The following is a 17,996-nucleotide window of genomic DNA, read 5'->3' on the forward strand; positions in this document are numbered from 1 at the left end:
ATAAAGGTTATGTCTTCATCAGGTATAAAGATTATGTCTTCATCAAGTATAAAGATTATGTCTTCATCAAGAATAAAGATTATGTCTTCATCAAGTATAAAGATTATGTCTTCATCAAGTATAAAGATTATGTCTTCATCAAGTATAAAGATTATGTCTGCATCAAGTATAAAGATTATGTCTTCATCAAGTATAAAGATTATGTCTTCATCAAGTATAAAGATTATGTCTTCATCAAGTATAAAGATTATGCCTTCATCAAGTATAAAGATTATGTCTGTGTCAAGTATAAAGATTATGTCTTTATCAAGTAATAAGATTATGTCTTTATCAAGTAATATGATTATGTCTTCGTCAGGTATAAAGGTTATGTCTTCATCAAGAATAAAGATTATGTCTTCATCAAGTATAAAAATTATGACTGCGTCAAGAATAAAGATTATGTCTTCATCAAGTATAAAGATTATGTCTTCATCAGGAATAAAGATTATGTCTGTTGCAGTATCAAGATTATGACAGTGTCTGTCAATATGGAATTATCTAAATGAGTTTGACACATGTGTGCCATATATAATATTGAATTTGTTAAATAAATTCTATGGCCATGAGCAGAAGATTCTGTTTATTACATAATATAACTGATATTTATGAGAATGTAAATGAAAGCTCTCAAAATTAAGCCAGGTGAACTTTGTCTTGGATGGTACTTATTTCTCTACAAAGACAATCACATATCATATATATCAACTGTGATATGTCATAAATTACTGATGATGTCAAAATAGTGTTATTATAGGTGTCTTAATTAAGATATTTATATATTACATATGGTATTGTAAAATGAACCATGCAGTCATGTGATAAACACAAAAATTGTACACTCTCCTACACAGTGGGTGTGTAGAAAAACTCCCCAATAGAAATGTTTAGGGATGCAATTTCATATGGCCTTAACAACTGTGATTAGGGTTATGTGGCTGTGGCCTGGGTGATTTATCCTGGCTGTCTAATGCTAACATAATCCTGTAAACGTGAAATACATGTACAATGAAGTTTCACTCTCGACTGTAGATAAAGAATCTAAAAGTTAAAGCATCAGAAAATTCTGAATTCAAGAGGCTGATCATGATTTTAGATTCTTGCCTCAATAATTCGGTACATGTCATGTTTGATGAATAATTATCATGAAGATCTGACTTTAAAATTCTGACCCAGTTTCAATGCTAAAGGAATCAATTCATGGCATGAGATTGTAGTTTTTCAATCTTGACAATAGACTGTATTTGGTAACAATTATGTGAGTTTTGAGAAAAAAATTAATAAAATAAATAAAATAAAACAATTTCTCACTGAGATGATATACATAATGATGTACTTGTTGGCCTAATATTAAAAGCAAAGTTAGCTGAAGAGATAAGCGTAACAACTTAATAGCTATACAACCTCACCAAGTCAAACATGTTTAATGTAGATTTATTAGCAGTGAAATGCCAAATATAACTTCATAAAAAAGTTTAAAACATAAATACTCCTTGTTGACATTTAACCCAGCCATCCACTCTGGAACCTAAACAGAATTTGTATTGTTTGTCTCTCCACTAAAGCATCACTGGTCTACACCAATATTAACTAGGGACTCCATTGTTAAATTTAACAATACACACACCACGATCCCTTTCACCTTGAAAAATATACGTCAAGGTCATTTCTTTGACCACATGTGACATTTTCACCTAAAGTAATCTTTAATATTGGCTCTAAAAATTGAGTTGTTCAATAAAACTCATGCTGGATTATCATTCTTCCAGAACCTAGCTGTGATTACTAGAAATGACATTAGTACACAAAGCGTTGTGATCTAGAGCCTACTAATGACATTATTTCACAAACACTGACGTATTTAGTATTTAAAGGTTTGAAAGTATTGTTCTGTCAAATTGTCATCATAATGTGTGTCAGTTTAATTTAAATGACATTAAACAAGGTAGTTCAGTGAATTACAGTCCTCAAACAAATGTGAAATGTATAATAAGGCAAGAATGAACAGATGATAAATCTGTGTAACAACAAATTTTAGACACCGAATGTTTGACAGACCCACCATATAAATGTGAATGAAGTCTGAGCAATATCACAAATTTTGGTAGATATTTTCAGGAATTCAGTAACCAATGTTGCACCGTGTAAAATTTGAATGCCCTCATACCCCGAGTATTACAGTGAGACACATTCCAGTGACAAGCTTAAGTAGGTCAGCAGACCACACACGCCCACCAAACTTTTTCTTTGATGTAGGTCAAAGGTCAAAATGTAGGTTAAAGTGACCTACATTTGGTACAGAACCACCTCATCTAGGTGTAAACCCAAGCCACAAGCCACAAGTATAATGGTCATGCAGTGATAGTGTAGGAAATGAAGCCTGGGCAATCTTTTTTAAAAATGTAGATAGCTTATATAGGTCAAAGGTCAAAATGTAGGTTAGAGTGACCTAGTTTCGGTATCTGACACTCTGCCTCACCTAGCTATAGGTTAGAACCCATATGCCCCAAGTATGAAGATCTAGTGACAATTTTTAAGTTATAGATTGAGCTTAATTGGACAAGATAAAGTGTGGAAGGAATTGGATAGGTGGAAGGATACAACACAGAACTAATATAGCGCTGACCATACAAACATAATCAGTACTTTAACGATAATGATTGAAAGGTTAGATCAGCTTATACGTGGAGGACCATTAATGTCCTAATGCTTTAAATAAATACACAGCTAGAAACATTAGATCTTAAATCTAAGTTTTGTTTTGCCTTTCAATGCCAAGCATTTTACCCATGTACAAGTATCCATGGCAGGGAAAATGCTTTCCATTTCAATTAACATGTAACAAAATTGGGAGCGCCAACTGATCCAGATCACGGTGACATTTGCAGGCTGTTTATAGGACTTTGATTCTGTGTGATGACTTCAGTAAGCACAACCAGATACTAAAAACTTAATTACATAGTGAACCTTTTATAGAACCTGCATTAGTGAAGAAATTAAAACTATTTTTACAGCTCAGGGAACATGCAACAAAGAAGCACAATGCGTATACTGTGGCAGCTGACTAGACATTCTTTTACAGAACTTTGTTTATCATCTCCTGGAGTCTTGTAATACAATAGAACCTGGTCCAGTCTTGATGTTCAGACTGAATATTTCAACCTGAAGAACCCTACCCTTCAGGTCAGACATCCACTTGGACCTACCCTGTCCCAAAATAATTTATTTATCAAAACATGTATCATATATGATAAAGTTTGAATTCAGACATTTTTTGTGGAAAAATTAAATCTAATGAAAAGTTTAATATTTTGCATATATTATTAGGTGGAAGTCTTACAAGACCAAAAGGTTAAAGTTCAACTTGACCTTTGGCAAATTTGATATCATGTATAAACACAAAACTTAAAAGTAAAATATCATTGATGCTATCGCAGGCACCGGAAAATTTAACATCAGGATTTAGGATGATTTTTCCTGACTTTTCGTTATAGGTGAGACAAAATTTATATAAAAGCTAAATGCTTGCCAAGTTCGGCAACATAGGAATTTTCCATCACATCTTAATTGAGATATCTTGCTATAAGGTGAAATATTTGATTAAAAGCAAGTAAAAGTTTGGACATATATGTCTACTAGGAGGTGTGAGAATGTATAAGTTATTAGTGGCCAGGGAGCTTGTCAGTCCATCAATAACCATTGACAGGTGTTTACCAATGCAACCTAACAACATATAAACAGGTATACAGACATGTAATACATGATTGACATCATTTGGAAGTGATCTCAGTAATACACTACACTTGACCAATGGCTAGTTTGTGGTCTGCAAAGGTCATTACTTCCTGGACTATATTTACTGTTGATAAGTAATGACTGGAAAATATTATAAGACACTGTGTAGTGTAATAACCATATTGTGAAGGACGTCGGAAACCATGCATATTGCCTACTATATAATGCCTGACAGGTTTTTGTTACCAAGTTGTATATTATTTGTCACAGGTGAAGTGTTTAGAGTCTCGCTCAATCACTGGCCCTTAATAGGATTGCATAGGGTGATATAGGGGCTGCATAGCTACAATGTTGCATGTGGTGGTATAATTAATGTTTTTGTATTGACTCGAGTAAGAGTGTCCAAGGGTAACTGTTGCATCCCCTATATTTAGTGATGTTTATAAATATATAGGCTTAGGATATGGATCCTATGTGTCTCAAGAAAATAATTAGGCTGGACAACTTTTTTTTTTACAAAAAAATAAATAAATAAACAAATAAATAAAATCATGCACTGGAAGCCAGTCTAAAGATAGCCATGAAAATTGTAATTTAAACAATATAAATATAACAGGAAAGCGAGTAGTGTGCCTCGACTGAGGATCAAACCCATAACCCTCAGCTTAAACTGCATAGTGACTGCTCTAACTGACTGAGCTAAAGGGAAATTCCTCCTATTAGGAATCAAGAAGGCGACCGACTTATAATGACTACAAGTACATTATTTACCATTAAAACATGCCAATCTACATAAATAAATGTACTCTACACATATACATTTCGCACAGTGATCGTGATCACGCAGTTAGAACTACTTATATTCAAGTACATCACAAGCCTATATTCCAGTGTCGATCTGTTGAACTTATATACATGTATGCTCAAGTCCTACTCTATGATCATTTAGAACTAAATACTGTACGCTTCAATCGTCGATCAGTTAGAAATACAAATGTTAAATTCCTTTTCTGTATTCAGTTAGAAACACATTTGTCCCACATATGTTACAGTTCCACTCTGTGATCAGTAAGAACTACCCACGTTACAGTCCCCCACTGTGATCTGTTAGAACTACCCACGGTACAGTCCCACACTGTGATCTGTTAGAACTACCCATGTTACAGTCCCCCACTGTGATCTGTTAGAACTACCCATGTAACAGTCCTCCACTGTGATCTGTTAGAACTACCCATGTAACAGTCCCACACTGTGATCTGTTAGAACTACCCACGTTACAGTCCCACACTGTGATCTGTTAGAACTACCAACGTTACAGTCCCCCACTGTGATCTGTTAGAACTACCCATGTTACAGTCCCACACTGTGATCTGTTAGAACTACCCACGTTACAGTCCCCCACTGTGATCTGTTAGAACTACCCATGTTACAGTCCCACACTGTGATCTGTTAGAACTACCCACGTTACAGTCCCACACTGTGATCTGTTAGAACTACCCACATTACAGTCCCCCACTGTGATCTGTTAGAACTACCCATGTTACAGTCCCACACTGTGATCTGTTAGAACTACCCACGTTACAGTCCCACACTGTGATCTGTTAGAACTACCCATGTTACAGTCCCACACTGTGATCTGTTAGAACTATCCACGTTACAGTCCCCCACTGTGATCTGTTAGAACTACCCACGTTACAGTCCCCCACTGTGATCTGTTAGAACTACCCACGTTACAGTCCCCACTGTGATCTGTTAGAACTACCCACATTACAGTCCCCCACTGTGATCTGTTAGAACTACCCATGTAACAGTCCTCCACTGTGATCTGTTAGAACTACCCATGTTACAGTCCCCCACTGTGATCTGTTAGAACTACCCACGTTACAGTCCCACACTGTGATCTGTTAGAACTACCCACGTTACAGTCCCCCACTGTGATCTGTTAGAACTACCCATGTAACAGTCCTCCACTGTGATCTGTTAGAACTACCCACGTTACAGTCCCCCACTGTGATCTGTTAGAACTACCCATGTAACAGTCCCCCACTGTGATCTGTTAGAACTACCCACGTTACAGTCCCCCACTGTGATCTGTTAGAACTACCCACGTTACAGTCCCACACTGTGATCTGTTAGAACTACCCACGTTACAGTCCCCCACTGTGATCTGTTAGAACTACCCACGTTACAGTCCCCCACTGTGATCTGTTAGAACTACCACCGTTACAGTCCCATACTGTGATCTGTTAGAACTACCCATGTTACAGTCCCACACTGTGATCTGTTAGAACTACCCACATTACAGTCCCACACTGTGATCTGTTAGAACTACCCATGTTACAGTCCCACACTGTGATCTGTTAGAACTACCCACGTTACAGTCCCACACTGTGATCTGTTAGAACTACCCACGTTACAGTCCCCCACTGTGATCTGTAAGAACTACCCACGTTACAGTCCCCCACTGTGATCTGTTAGAACTACCCATGTAACAGTCCTCCACTGTGATCTGTTAGAACTACCCACGTTACAGTCCCCCACTGTAATCTGTTAGAACTACCCATGTTACAGTCCCCCACTGTGATCTGTTAGAACTACCCACATTACAGTCCCCCACTGTGATCTGTTAGAACTACCCACGTTACAGTCCCACACTGTGATCTGTTAGAACTACCCATGTTACAGTCCCCCACTGTGATCTGTTAGAACTACCCACGTTACAGTCCCCCACTGTGATCTGTTAGAACTACCCATGTTACAGTCCCCCACTGTGATCTGTTAGAACTACCCGTGTTACAGTCCCACACTGTGATCTGTTAGAACTACCAACGTTACAGTCCCACACTGTGATCTGTTAGAACTACCAACGTTACAGTCCCACACTGTGATCAGTTAGAACTACCCACATTACAGTCCCCCACTGTGATCTGTTAGAACTACCCATGGTACAGTCCCACACTGTGATCTGTTAGAACTACCCATGTTACAGTCCCCCACTGTGATCTGTTAGAACTACCCACGGTACAGTCCCCCACTGTGATCTGTTAGAACTACCCACGTTACAGTCCCACACTGTGATCTGTTAGAACTACCCACGTTACAGTCCCACACTGTGATCTGTTAGAACTACCCACGTTACAGTCCCACAATGTGATCTGTTAGAACTACCCACGTTACAGTCCCCCACTGTGATCTGTTAGAACTACCCACGTTACAGTCCCACACTGTGATCTGTTAGAACTACCCACGTTACAGTCCCACACTGTGATCTGTTAGAACTACCCACGTTACAGTCCCCCACTGTGATCTGTTAGAACTACCCACGTTACAGTCCCCCACTGTGATCTGTTAGAACTACCCATGTTACAGTCCCACACTGTGATCTGTTAGAACTACCCACGTTACAGTCCCACACTGTGATCTGTTAGAACTACCCACATAACAGTCCCCCACTGTGATCTGTTAGAACTACCCATGTTACAGTCCCCCACTGTGATCTGTTAGAACTACCCACGGTACAGTCCCCCACTGTGATCTGTTAGAACTACCCACGTTACAGTCCCACACTGTGATCTGTTAGAACTACCCATGTTACAGTCCCCCACTGTGATCTGTTAGAACTACCCACGTTACAGTCTCCCACTGTGATCTGTTAGAACTACCCACGTTACAGTCCCACACTGTGATCTGTTAGAACTACCCACATAACAGTCCCCCACTGTGATCTGTTAGAACTACCCACGTTACAGTCCCACACTGTGATCTGTTAGAACTACCCACGTTACAGTCCCACACTGTGATCTGTAGAACTACCCACGTTACAGTCCCACACTGTGATCTGTTAGAACTACCCACATAACAGTCCCCCACTGTGATCTGTTAGAACTACCCACGTTACAGTCCCACACTGTGATCTGTTAGAACTACCCATGTTACAGTCCCCCACTGTGATCTGTTAGAACTACCCACGTTACAGTCCCACACTGTGATCTGTTAGAACTACCCATGTTACAGTCCCACACTGTGATCTGTTAGAACTACCCACGTTACAGTCCCACACTGTGATCTGTTAGAACTACCCACGTTACAGTCCCCCACTGTGATCTGTTAGAACTACCCACGTTACAGTCCCACACTGTGATCTGTTAGAACTACCCACGTTACAGTCCCCCACTGTGATCTGTTAGAACTACCCACGTTACAGTCCCCCACTGTGATCTGTTAGAACTACCCACGTTACAGTCCCACACTGTGATCTGTTAGAACTACCCACGTTACAGTCCCACACTGTGATCTGTTAGAACTACCCACGTTACAGTCCCACACTGTGATCTGTTAGAACTACCCATGTTACAGTCCCACACTGTGATCTGTTAGAACTACCCATGTTACAGTCCCCCACTGTGATCTGTTAGAACTACCCATGTTACAGTCCTCCACTGTGATCTGTTAGAACTACCCACGGTACAGTCCCACACTGTGATCTGTTAGAACTACCCATGTTACAGTCCTCCACTGTGATCTGTTAGAACTACCCACGTTACAGTCCCACACTGTGATCTGTTAGAACTACCCACGGTACAGTCCCACACTGTGATCTGTTAGAACTACCCATGTTACAGTCCCCCACTGTGATCTGTTAGAACTACCCATGTTACAGTCCCACACTGTTAGAACTACCCATGTTACAGTCCCACACTGTTAGAACTACCCATGTTACAGTCCCCCACTGTGATCTGTTAGAACTACCCACGTTACAGTCCCACACTGTGATCTGTTATAACTACCCATGTTACAGTCCCACACTGTTAGAACTACCCATGTTACAGTCCCACACTGTGATCTGTTAGAACTACCCATGTTACAGTCCCACACTGTGATCTGTTATAACTACCCATGTTACAGTCCCACACTGTTAGAACTACCCACATTACAGTCCCACACTGTGATCTGGTTAGAAACTACCCACATTACAGTCCCCCCACTGTGATCTGTTAGAACTACCCATGTTACAGTCCCCCACTGTGATCTGTTAGAACTACCACATTACAGTCCCACACTGTGATCTGTTAGAACTACCCACGTTTACAGTCCCACACTGTGATCTGTTAGAACTACCCACGTTACAGTCCCACACTGTGATCTGTTAGAACTACCCATGTTACAGTCCCACACTGTGATCTGTTAGAAACTACCCACGGTACAGTCCCCCACTGTGATCTGTTAGAACTACCCACGTTACAGTCCACACTGTGATCTGTTAGAACTACCCACGTATCAGTCCCCCACTGTGATCTGTTAGGAACTACCCACGTTACAGTCCCCCACTGTGATCTGTTAGAAACTACCCATGTTACAGTCCCACACTGTGATCTGTTAGAACTACCACGTTACAGTCCCACACTGTGATCTGTTAGAACTACCCACGTTACAGTCCCCCACTGTGATCTGTTAGAACTACCCATGTTACAGTCCCACACTGTGATCTGTTAGAACTACCCATGTAACAGTCCCACACTGTGATCTGTTAGAACTACGAACGTTACAGTCCCACACTGTGATCTGTTAGAACTACCCATGTTACAGTCCCCCACTGTGATCTGTTAGAACTACCCACGTTACAGTCCCACACTGTGATCTGTTAGAACTATCCATGTTACAGTCCCACACTGTGATGTAACAGACAATATTCAAATCTACAGGCATTGATTACTTCCAGACTTGAAACAAACATTTAATAAACGTCCAAAACTCAAAGATAGCCAATAACAGTCACAGAAACTTTTATGGAATAGCGAAGAAAAGTATTGATTTTTAAGAGAAATGAAGCCTTTGATATGAATTGATTCATTATGAATTCAACTTTATAGCTACCATGATCATAATAGCCTCATAAAATACATTCTATTTATAGATAATATTCAGACTGATAGGTTGTATCCATTTCATACTGTGAAATGGGAACTTAATTATTGTTATTCAATTTCATTATCTTCAGTATGAACATTTGCTAAAAACTAAATAATTTAACTTAAATTTTTACTTTAGTACAAATCAGATCAGATGGTGTTTCATATTTATAAAATGAACCCAAATGTTTGAAAACAAAAACAGATTCTACTTGTTGACTAAAATCACCTTTAAAGTTTAATAACATAAAAGATTGACAAGTCAAAAAGGGCCTCTCATTGTGTGTCTCCAATCCTAAAAGCCTAAAGTGAACCTGACTATTAAATTATACTGATAATGTATGATTACTTCCTATATTCTCCAATATACAAAAAAATATGTTGTGGTGAGGGGCTCATGAGATATGTTTGTACATAAACTTTTTATTTCAAAACCATGACAGAAAAAGTGACACAGCACTATATATAGAAACATGTAAAAAAGCTCAGGCCTAAATTGTTCATATTGTATTCATTTGCAAATAAGTCCCTGTCCTAAAATAAGCACCCTTCTTCATACCATATTTATCTGCAAATAAGTCCCTGTCCTAAAAAAACCCTTCATATTGTATTCATTTGCAAATTTTAGTCCCTGTCCTCAAATAACCCCCCTTCTTCATACTGTATTTATCTGAAAATAAGTCCCTACCCTAAAATCACCTACTTCTTTATATCGTATTTATCTGCAAACGAGTCCCTATCCTAAAATAACCCCCTTCTTCATACTGTATCCTTCTGAAAATAAGTCCGTCCTCAAATAAGCCCCTTTCTTCATACTGTATTTATCTGCAAATAGTTCCTGTCCTTAGATCGTCTCCTTCTTTATACCAAACTTATATCTACAAATAAGTCCCTGTCCTAAATAATCCCTCTTCTTCCTACTGTATCCATCTGAAAATAAGCCCCCCCCCCCCCCCTCTTCCCAGGCCTGTCTTCAAATAAGCCCCCTTCTTCATACTGTATGTATTTATATGAAAATAAGTCCCTATCCTAAAATCATCTCCTTCTTTATACCATATCTATCTGTAGATAAGTCCCTATCCTAAAATAACCCCCTTCTTCATTATTAACTGTATCCATCTGCAAATAAGTCCCATATAATCTTCAAATAAGCTTTCTTCTTAATCTATACCATATCTATCTGCAAATAAATCACTGTCCTCAAAGAAACATCAAGTTTAGAATGATAAGCTAAAAGTTGTCTACAAACTTTTATAGTAGGAAATTGAAGGAAGCTTGTTTGGGGACAAATATGGTAACACCATCGTAAACAGGTTTATATCACGCAATAACGTACAATTGCAACTGATCATTAAAATAATATAACCATACTTCATTATAGATGTACGTATGATACTCTATACTTATATAATGAATTACCTGTATAAATATCACCTGTATATATACTAGTATATCTAAAGGGGGTTACCTTATCATGATGATGATCAGTTCTTTATGTACACATGTCCAACATATATAACATATTCCTAATTTCATAGTTATATATATATGTTTGTACAACATGTGTTGAAAAAGGGGAAGTCTCGCAAATCCAAAATAAGAAAAAAAACAGACATATAATCCACCATTTTGGAAACAATGAAAGCACTCCTGGCTTTCAGGGTTTTAATATGTGATTTACCAACCAGGATATTTTTATATATTCTAATTATAAATTATGAAGTCTTAAGCATATGCTACACATCTGCAAACTAAAGGCTGATGGAGATATATGTTTTGTGTGGCTGTATATATGTATACCATCTGAAAATAGTTATAATATCGACAGTGTGTAATGATTGTGAAAGTCTTCAGCATGAACAGGATACTGGTAATTACACAATATTAGAAAGCTATGTACAACTCTGAAAAATTACAACTTTACTGGCTTTCCCATCCAAACCGTGTCGAGCCCTGAGGCTCTTTGGAGCCTCATCAACTTGTAGTTATATGATTAGAAGCTAAGCTGTATACTCAGACCTAAAAGCTCTTAAAACTTCATGCAAAATACTTAACAGGAAAAGTTTTTTTATTTGAAATAAGAAAATCATTTAATTTTAACAGATTTTATAATGATGCCCCATCATTTAACATTCCTGTCCATTAATTTTACTGATAAAACTTAAATGTTTCAGGCAGAACATGCAAACATTTTAAATATTGACAACACCGCTGACTGGTTAACAGAGATTTAACCAGTATACAACTGTTAATTATTAATCACAATGGCAGTTCATTGTACCAGTGAAGCATTAATCAGAGACAACAAATATTTGTACAGTCAACTGTAACCTCCAGCTGGGAACCAAATATACTCTTTTAATGTTACAATAATTGGCTCATCATTTAATGTTATGTCAATAGTATTGTTGTTTTAGATTTTGCTAAATTAGCATGTATTCTGTCAATTTTTAGATGTGACATCTGTTAAACTGATTTATATGCTGTATGGAATTTTTGTTTGTATGATCTTTTATCATTCCATGCTATTTTACTATTTATTTCAACTATCTGCGCATTGCGATACTTTGTGTTGTTACTATTAATTCTAAATTGTTATATATACAGTGGACCCGCGATAATCCGGACGCCGATAGTCCGGAAAACTCGCAGTCCGGACGGAAATGCACGGGAACGGATTTCCGTAACGTTATTTGTACTCACCAGTCAGGAAATTCCGATTCCGATTCTGGAAGCCCATTTTGGGAACGGAACGTACTTTCATTAGTAAATTTCCCGCAATAATCCGGACGATTTTTTCACCACGAGGAGAAAAAATGTCGGGGCAAGTCACCCGTGTCGACAGCTGTACAGACTATTGCTTGACACTGTGCGTAGTCATGGCGACCGCTGCCAGGTCATAGCCCCGGGTGTTTACCTGTGTTACAAAGTGTAACTTTTGTTTTTATAACGGTACATTACTTTTTCTCTAAGACCTTTTTAAACTTTACAGTATTAAAGGATTTTATAGTATAGCCTGGTCTTGCTTTTATTAACTTGACGTACAATATCTATTATAGTTATTTTACAGAGGGCAACTTTTATAGGATCACATATTGCTATTTCGTAATTAGCAAGAATTTACGCACAAACATACAGTACGTGATACCATAATTAATCAATCTCAAATACATGTAATAAATTTATGATCGGTAATTAACATCATGAACACTTGTATTGGGTAAACACGGATATCGGCTTTGTAACACCGTTACGTGAAAAGACGACTCATTGAAAGATGCACGTTATTAATTACACACACATTTACGTATTAAGCAGTGATCACAAGAACTGGGTTGATTACACACAAATTAGTCAATAGTCGTATGATACTTAATTAAGCGTCACATTGTTAAGTTAATACGGGTTCAATAATTATCGGACTTCTTCGGTAGTTCTCGCTGGTGTAGCGTACTTTTAGATATATAGCTTGGGGTTTCTGGTACGTAAAAATCATAAAAAAACATGGACTGATGGTAAGTTGTAAAATCCGGGTCTTTTATTTAAGTTATTTAACGTTTGTAATTTCTACTTGTTTGTGAACCTCCGGGACGTGACACATGTGTGGTGTTTGTAGGACACATAGGCCTATGCCCGCTATAAATAAAACAACTTTCACTTGACATGTTCTTTTAAAAACAAAGTTTATTTTTTACTTTCTACAAAAGAAATCAAAAATCATATCAGAAACATAAGTATATTTATTGTTAAAAAGTCTGACAATTAGACGTGTTTATGAAACGTCCCGGATTGCATGTAATCAAGGGAGATAACTCTTACACGACAATTTTTTTTACCTGGTAGACGAAATTCGGCAGTCCGGAAAACTCGTAATCCGGACGGTTTGGACTGGGAACGAAGGTGTTCGGATTATCGAGGGTCCACTGTAGTTGTAAGGATTATAGCTCTACTAAGATTGTTACAAAAAAAAGAGGCAATAACAAGAGGCCCAGATGGCCTGTATCGCTCACCTGGTTTGATTTGACAAAACGCCAAAATACATTCATGTTCAATTCCTTAATAGCTATATATATGGTTATGTGGTGAGGGATCTCAACTGCTTCAAAGATAAAACCTAGAAACGAAGTCCAGACTCCCTTGGGGTGAGGAAAAATCCCTAGGGATTGTTTTTACAACATGATGGTGTTTATAAAGAAAATAAGTCCCTTGGGTATGGGAAAGACCCCTCTGCTTATTTTTACATCAGAGAGGTTATGGCACTGTGAGTAAATGTATCTCAAAGAAGGATTAAGAGTTCCAAACTATATATGACAAATATTTATTACATAACAATTTTTTTTTTTTTTTTTTTTACAAAATCACCTTACCAGCAGAATTTGATCCTACACTGTTAAGTTCTATTTATATCAGTGATCTTATCCACTTTTTGCCCCATATATATGTTTCCAGTCATCAAATTGTCAAATGCAAGTACTTTTCTGTAACAAATTTCACTGAGAATTGTTTCAAAATGTTCACTCCCTAAAATGGCTACAACAAATAACCTGTAATTGTATAGAGGAAATAGCATCAATTTATCAGGAAACTACGGTAACTTCAAACACGTCAAAAAGTGGTTGGATTTTCTATCTTCTAACAAGAAAACTTGTGATACATGTATTATAATTACCCAGTATATCTTTAATTGCCTCAGAATATTGTGACTGCAATACCCATGCAGCCCACAATCAAAGTGAGTGATGTCTGTAGACAGATCATGATGGCATTCATGTGGCTGTATCAGGTTTAATTCTCCCTAAGTAAGTTGGTAGGTAGACTCAGGCCACCTATCTCTATAAATAATCAAAATTATAAATTAAATTGAGGTTTATGATTTTGGTCTCAAGGATATGTCTGACTCTGTCCTAAGTTTCAAACTAGGGGGAGATAATTTAGTATTAGAATTTAGTGGAGTGATTCTTAAACAAAAAACTTAAGGCTGGTGGCCAGTCTAGTCGGTAGGAAGCAGCTAATCATTTACTTGATTCTAGAGGTACCTTGCAGGCTAAATGCTACATATGGGTTCCTAATATAACAGGAAGCAACTAAAAGTAGGTTCCTAACAGGTAGAAGGAGGCAACAGAAAATGGGTTCCTAACAGGAGGCAACAGAAAATGGGTTCCTAACAAGAGGCAACAGAAAATGGGTTCCTAACAGGAGGCAACAGAAAATGGGTTCCTAACAAGAGGCAACTAAAAGTGGGTTCCTGATAGTCGGCAACTAAAAGTGGGTTCCTGATAGTCGGCAACTAAAAGTGGGTTCCTGATAGTCAGCAAATAAAAGTGGGTTCCTAACAGAATCGGTGTACTTTCAGGTCTCCTATATATACAATTAATGGGTATTATAAAACAGATCAAAATTGATCTGCTACCATGACTGCAACATTTTGGATGTTTATTTTAGCCTTTCGAATGTTTTACTGCCAGTTCATTCTTTCTGTACTGTTGTTTTTCTGTTGGTGTGACAGCTCCTCATATGACCTAGTCTGTTACTATTGAATACATATACATTCTTTTAAAACAAACTTGATCCTTCACATCCATATACCTTAATTGTTTAATCTGAATTAAAATTGACAAAATAACACAAAAAGGGACAAGGAATGCAACTGTGACTGTGAAAATGTACAGTATGGTGATCAACAACTGTGTCTTAGTGTTACAATAGATATCCAGAATAATTCTGACAATCATAAAGAGTTTCATAAAACATTGAAGCTTATATGTACGTAGCACTTACTCTGCAGAAAGTGAATCAAAGTATATATATATACAGCAAGAAAGATTATAGACTTCATGATATGCTGAGTGTATATAACACTAGTATAATATATAGTTTTGAAATTAAAGAAGGTGAAAAGAAATATATAAGATCCTTCCAAAAATATTAGTAAGATTCAAATTTGTATAAATGGTTTTAGTAGTTAGATATGTGATTTCGTAGGTGTATAAAAATACAGAGAAAGTGTTTACAAGTCAACTTACCCTCAGATTTTCTGTGTTTAACTGGAATTAAATTTGAAGCATAGTTGGTGAAACATTTTTCAGCTATCTTGCTATTTCAGTGTAGAATTTTAAATGATTTCAGAAAATCAAAGTTTAATTGTGCTCTTGATATACCAGGTAGTAAAAATTAAAATGGATGATTTGAAGTTCCTATATGCAGCATATATATATATATATATATATATATAGCCATTTCAAAGCAGGTAACACATTATCATCCATGGTTATTGTTGCAGGTCTTTTTTTTTAATTAACTACCAGCCTTTATCATTCTACCTGGGGAGCATACAGCTGGAGCTGCCATTCAGCACCAACAGATCCAGCACTGCCCTATCACATACTCATTAAAGCTGAGTCAACTGAAACACAACTAACAAAGTAAATGATCTTTTCCAAAGGCATAGGAAATTGCTGCAGGACTCAAACTATATAGTGACCCTTAAATGATGTAGACTAAGCCAAGTGTGTCCTAGCTGTCACTGCATCTCCATAGTATTAAAAATTCCAGACATTATAAAGGAATGTGAATATGCAATATTAAAGGAACATATATATATACTTCTGACAGACACCCATTTAAAATTACTTAAAATTCAAATTTTAATGTCCATCATTCAAAATAATCTAGAATTTAAAAGTCCAACATTCAAACTTATTTAGAATTTAAAGGTCCATCAAATATTTTCATGTTACTGCAAAAAATAATGTATTCTTAAATCCAATGCTTAATCTGAAACATTAAACCCCATGGCACTAATTCTACAATGATGCAAGCTTAGCTAAGATGTACTGTGAGCTTATAAAATGTCTCAAATAAAAATATAATTGTTTTCCTTCAGAAGACTACTTAAAAAGTCATTAAGGATTCAAATCAACAGTTATAATTAAGTGTTATGTGGATTCTTAAACTCATGTTAGCAATATGGGAACAAACTAGAATAACTGCAGATCTAGATATTATATGATTTATGTAGAGTAAACAAGTTGGTAAATCACAATGCTATACAGCTGGGACAAGCTAGGTACTCAAGAGAGAGAGAATAACAATGTCTGGGTCTTGATGCTCTAGAAAAACTCATGGCAGCTAGTAGTGCAATAAAAAATTAAAATATTTTATTTTATCCACTCACACATGGTTTATTTCAAAGATTTAAACAATAGGGAAGATTAACAATAAAATCAATTAAGTATCAATAATTAACCCATTGTTTTAGTATTGATTATTGATGTTACACGTATTATGTATTTGGCATTTTGCTAAAGCAACAGTGGCAGCTAGCTGTCTGTTGAGTTTATAGTTACAAAATCAATGGTTGTTGTGATATATAATGACAACTACAGAGAAAGTATAACAGAACGCATGTCAGGTTGTTATAATGGCGACATCAGAATGTACAGACCACATATATATCAGTCACACACTGAAAGGCATTCTGATCCAGCACAGATAAATCCAATGCTGTAAAAACATTCAAGTATAAATTTACTTACTATATAGTATACAGTCTATTGCAGTGCAATGCCTTATACATCACTAATTGTACTGATCTAACACTTATGTTGATGTCCCTTTAATATCATTCTTGTTGACAGGTTAAAATTGACAGAGACAAAACATGATTAAATGGATATATAAATGAGAAAATGGGACAACAGTGTATTCTATATATAGCCATCATATATTTGTTTAACTATGTACCTGTGGTAGCTATAGTACAAACTACTGTCACACTGCATGGTAAAACACCAAATCTTTTGTGATGGAATACTCAAAAGACAGCTCTTTGAAATAGTCTAATTTGTAAAACAGCATTATTAGAGTCAGACTATGTATATATATATATATATATATATATTGTATCACTTCTATTAAAACTAGCTGTAGAAGCTTGTCTAGTTCCACTTTACAATAAGAATATTGCCTCAGTAACATGGCATTATAGTATGTAAAAAAGGTACTTTTGCTTTATATATGTGATCACAATACATTAAGTACTATATGTAAATTATAGGGAAAATAGGGAACTGAGATTTTAGTATACCAGAGCACAATATATCACAAGGACATTAAAAGTGTTCTAATTTGTTATTTATAAAACATTCCCTAAAGGTAGCTAGTCACAGGGCAACACATTTGTGACATATCTAAGACATTGATATATCAAAACCAGTAGTTATAACATTCTGGTGACTGTATATACAATCTGTCATACCAGGGTATTTATCAGACAAGTGCTGCATATGTAAATTGAGGTATTAAGTGTATGAG

At 36.7% G+C, this 17,996-nt stretch overlaps 1 protein-coding gene across 2 annotated transcripts in view; it reads right to left on the bottom strand.

Annotated features, from left to right (window-relative positions):
- Nucleotides 1-17,996, bottom strand: part of LOC117338781 (protein neuralized-like) — a 64,742-nt gene that overhangs the window by 45,118 nt on the left and 1,628 nt on the right. The window contains exon 2 of one of the 2 annotated variants that reach the window (XM_033900109.1): nucleotides 15,707-15,727. The exons of the other annotated variant lie outside the window; for it this stretch is intronic. Coding sequence (XP_033756000.1) covers nucleotides 15,707-15,727 — 21 coding nt within the window. The remainder of the gene's footprint in view (nucleotides 1-15,706; nucleotides 15,728-17,996) is intronic. 2 annotated transcript variants of the gene reach the window in all.

Source organism: Pecten maximus, chromosome 12, assembly GCF_902652985.1.
Source record: "Pecten maximus chromosome 12, xPecMax1.1, whole genome shotgun sequence".
Taxonomy (NCBI): Eukaryota; Metazoa; Mollusca; class Bivalvia; order Pectinida; family Pectinidae; genus Pecten; species Pecten maximus.